Here is a 4,545-nt window from a genome sequence, read left to right as displayed (position 1 = left end):
TCATACAGTATTGCAATTAATAGGCAGTCGGCATAGTGACGTGATTGGTCGCTTTAAGACGGAACGTGCAGTTTGCATCGTGACTACTTTAACAAGTCCATCGGATCCCGGATGGATTTGAGTAATTCGAGCGAGTTCCCACTTGCTCGGAGGGAGCAATGGGTTCTTGAGAAGCGCGAGCTCTCCTACGCGATAACAGGGGGACTTATCCGTCCACTTATTGCGCTGCTGTAAAGTATGCAAGTAATCCAGCGACCAAGCACGCCAAATTTGCTCCTTCATTGAATTAAGGAGCTGCCATCGTGAGAGTCGGTTCGGGTTTATCGCGAGTACTGACTCCTCAGGTACGGACACCATAGGTCGACCTATTAAAAAATGGCCCGGCGTTAGCGCAGACAAATCGTTCGGGTCGTCGCTTAGGGCGGCAATTGGACGGGAGTTGAGACATGCTTCTATCTGGCATAGAAGCGTCGCGAATTCAGCCTGCGACAAGGTACGCGAACCGGCTACTCTTTTGAGATGCGATTTTAAACTTTTCACACCCGCCTCCCATAATCCGCCGAAATGAGGAGCCGCGGACGGTATGAAATGCCATTCTATTCTGTCATTTGCGAGGTCGGCTTGTAAAGAAGCATCTTTCATTAGAGCTTCGAACGCGTTCTGCAACTCTCGGTCAGCGCCGTGGAAGTTCGTCCCGTTGTCGCTGTAAAGTTTCTTGGGTAGGCCTCTACGCCCGGCAAATCTCCGAAAGGCGGAAATGAATCCTGCACTGGAGTAGTCGTCAACTAGCTCCAAGTGGATGGCTTTGGTGACAAGACAAATGAACAACGCGATCCAATTTTTTCTCGCTTTCTGTCCTTTCCCAACGAAAGGAGTAATGAGGAAAGGCCCAGCGTAATCCACTCCCGTATGCGTGAAAGGGGAGGATGGGTTAACGCGAGGAGAAGGGAGGTCTCCCATGAGCTGGCTCGATAGCTTCGCAGAATGACGAGTGCACACGACGCACCGACGAACATGATTTTTTACTGCGTTTCGGCTACCCAGTATCCAATATCTCTGGCGGAGGGTGCGCAGCACGAGCTGCACTCCGCCATGAAGTGTGCTCTTATGAGCATGAGCCACAAGAAGAGATGCGATTTGACCTTGTGGAACGATAATGGGGTGCTGCTCTTCGAACGTAAGAGCGGCATTTTTTAACCGCCCGCCGAGACGGAGTAAAGAATCTTCCCCGAGAAATGGATTCAGAGTTCTCAGAGGACTCTTTTTCGTGACAGTTCGATCCTTCTTCAAGGATGCGATATCGCAACCGAATGATCTGGCTTGAGCGTAAGAAAGCCAAAACAACTCAGCTTGATTGAGCTCGTCGACACTTAGAGACGACGCGGTGCGAATTTTATCCTTCCCTTTCTTGACTAGCAAAGAGAGAAAACGGTAGATGTATGCGGTCACACGGACGAGCTTAGGCCAGCTAGAAAATTTATACATTAAATCCCACTCTTCCGAGCCTTCCATATGAAGAACAGGGGACCTTTTAATTTCACTTGAAATCTTCAGAATGGTATCAGAAGAGAGCGGAATCGCTACGTCATGGGTCGGCCATGACGTGGAAGGCCCCTTTAACCAGTGGGGTCCAGTCCACCACAGTGGATGAGTTGGTAATTCGGATGCTAGTAGGCCACGAGAAGCACAATCCGCGGGATTGTCCTTCGACGGCACGTGTTCCCATCTAGCCGACGGCAAATTGTTTTGGACCTCGGCTACTCTATTGGCCACGTACGTGGTCCATTTAGATGGATGCTGGCGTAGCCAGGCCAGCGTGATCGTGGAGTCCGTCCAACAATAAATCGGAGCGTCACTTAAATTGAGTGAATTTAAAATCCACTTCAACCAGTCGACTCAAAAGTACTATCGCGTTTAACTCAAGTCTTGGTATGCTCACGGTCTTAACGGGTGCGACCTTTGTCTTGGCAGCGATTAAGCTGATCTCATAATCCGTTAAAGAATGCAACACGCGAAGATAGACGACGGCAGCAAAGGCTCGGTTTGACGCGTCCGCGAATCCGTGCACCTCGATCGCGAGATTATCGGGGTGCTGACCTGTCCATCGCGGAATACGAATTTCTTTCAATTTATTAAATTCGGAAACGAAATCACTCCATCGTTGTTTTCACCTCGTCGGGTAGAGGTGAATCCCAGTCGCAATGTAATAGCCACAACTCCTGTAACACGATTTTAGCGACGATCACGACAGGAGCGGCCCAACCGAGAGGGTCGTAGAGTTTCGCAACGAAAGAGAGAATTGAACGTTTTGTAGGAGCGATTGGGATGGTTGAATTCACGACAAGCCTAAATGAGTCCTCAGCAGGGATCCATGAAAGACCGAGCACTTTGAGTGATTCGTTATTTAGGATGAGGTGATCGGTGACGTCGGATTATCGGTCGAAAAAATCTTTGAGAAGCTCGATCGTATTGGACGCCCATTTTCTTAACTGAAAACCTCCGCTTTTCATAAGACTTATCACTTGATCGCGCGTATCTGTTAAAGTCTGAATATCATTCGCTCCAAACAAAGTGTCATCCACGTAGATGGACTCATTCAAGATTGGAACCGCGGCAGGGTAATTAACGCCCTCGTCGAGAGCAAGTTGTTTGAGCACGCGCATGGCGAGATATGGAGCCGGAGCGAGACCGTATGTCAACCGTGAGGAGCCGATAATGTTGAATCGTCGCGTCCTCCGTCGGACGCCAAAGAATTCGCTGATAATCTATATCTTTGGGATGAACGCGAATTTGACGGAACATCTTTGCTATGTCCGCAGTATAGACATGGCGCCATCTTCGCCACCGAGACAAAACGGCAGGAAGATCCTGCTGTAACTTAGGTCCAATTAACAAGTGATCATTCAGCGTTGTGCCGTTTCGAGTTTTACACGATGCGTTGAACACTACGCGTAACTTAGTAGTACAACTTGCTTCCCTAATCACTGGATGATGCGGGATATAAACCGGTAAATATTCCGTTTGTTCCAACTCGTCTACGCGGGTCATATGTCCGAGCGACTCATACTCAGCAAGAAACTCGTTGTATTGCGAACCGAGTTCTGAACGAATTCCTCAATCTATTCTCCATACGACCGTAGAGAGACCGCGCGATGGACAGAGATTCCCCGATTTCGATCGGCGGAGCTGACTTAAACGGCAGTCGAACTACGTATCGACCGTCGGAGTGACGATAATGAGTTCGAACGAAATGTCGTTCGCAATTCTCCTCTTCGTCAGTGAGAGGAGTGGGTGACGAGATCTCTTCATCCATCCAGAATTGCTGGAGAAGAGAGTCCACGTCTTGACTGAGAAACAGTTCAAGACGGCAGCTTCTGTCGAAGCCCGTTGCTCTTTTCCGGTGGGCCCGGAAATAATCCAACCGAGTGCGGTTAACTGGGCAGTGGGCGTGCCGAGCGGCCCCTGTCGTAAATCGCGCATCAAAAGCGAGCCGTAAATATCCGCGCCAATCAACATGTGGATCTGATGGTTACTTGACGGGTCCGGATCGGCTAAAGAAAGGCCTTTTAAATGAGGCCACGACTCGACAGGCTGAATCCGCGACGCGGCGTAAGACGTAATCCGCTGAAATACGTACGCGGTAAAAGGAAACGTGGGATCTGACTTATCGCAGTGTGTCAGCCGCAATGATACTCGCGATTTAGCTGAACCAGTAAACTTTCTCTCCGAATCCTTTTATCTGTAGGTCGGCTCGTTTGTCGCTTCGCACGCATGGTCTGACACAACGCTTCTGAAATGAAGCTGAATTGGATCCTTGATCCAGCAGCGCGCGAACCTTGAAGCATCTACCTTCGGCAGTATGAACGTCGACCCACGCGGTTGCGAGAAGACTGTCGGAGTCGTAACGCTTGGCGGTTTCACAGTTGAACGCTCGCGAACGGCAGCTTTCTCGAGAACGCAAGATGTATCAGTTTTCGCGATCGTCGCTGCGCCCGTCTTATTCGATTCCGGCTTGTCGTCGTCGGCCGATGCTTGATGATTCGCGGAATGTAACAACGAATGATGAGGGCGACGACAGTGGGAGCATCGCTGCTTGCTTGTACATTTTGGCGACATGTGACCCGGCTTCAGACAGAGAAAGCAAATTCTATTTTGACGCGCAATAGAGTTTCGTTGCGTGGCCGATTTACTGAGAAATGTTCACATTTTGAAATAAAATGATTACCGGAACAAATGAATGCATTTTATAGCGGAAACGTTGTTTACAGCGATCGCGGCTTGTCTTCTTGAATTCGGCAATTTTTTCGACGTCAGTAAAATCGGATAAAACCCCAATACGAAGAGCAAGGACTGTGGATGGTCCTTGTAAAAGGGGTCGCGTGACCACGAGACTTTCAAATTCCACTGCTCTTTGTTTTAACGCTAAATTTCTGGGAGACAACGTACACGAGAAATATCATCCCTTGATCCACCGGGCTATCTAGATTATGAAAAGCGGCCAATCGGGCCGGGACTGTGTCGCCAAAAATTTCTTAAATTCAAAGA

General features: G+C 49.2%; 1 protein-coding gene across 1 annotated transcript; it reads right to left on the bottom strand.

Annotated features, from left to right (window-relative positions):
- Nucleotides 1-4,116, bottom strand: LOC114943301 (uncharacterized). Its single transcript, XM_085483012.1, has 2 exons — nt 3,836-4,116; nt 1-1,855 (listed from the first exon to the last, which is right to left on the bottom strand). Exons 1-2 carry the CDS (start codon nt 4,114-4,116, stop codon nt 1-3), a joined length of 2,136 nt encoding a protein of 711 aa, XP_085339138.1.
- Between the last annotated feature and the right edge of the window lie 429 nt (nt 4,117-4,545).

Source organism: Nylanderia fulva, unplaced genomic scaffold, assembly GCF_048542155.1.
Source record: "Nylanderia fulva isolate GAGA-0341 unplaced genomic scaffold, ASM4854215v1 Scaffold229, whole genome shotgun sequence".
In the NCBI taxonomy this organism is placed as follows: domain Eukaryota; kingdom Metazoa; phylum Arthropoda; class Insecta; order Hymenoptera; family Formicidae; genus Nylanderia; species Nylanderia fulva.
Note: the sequence above shows the minus strand (reverse complement) of the source record. Positions and strands in the feature narration are given on the sequence as shown.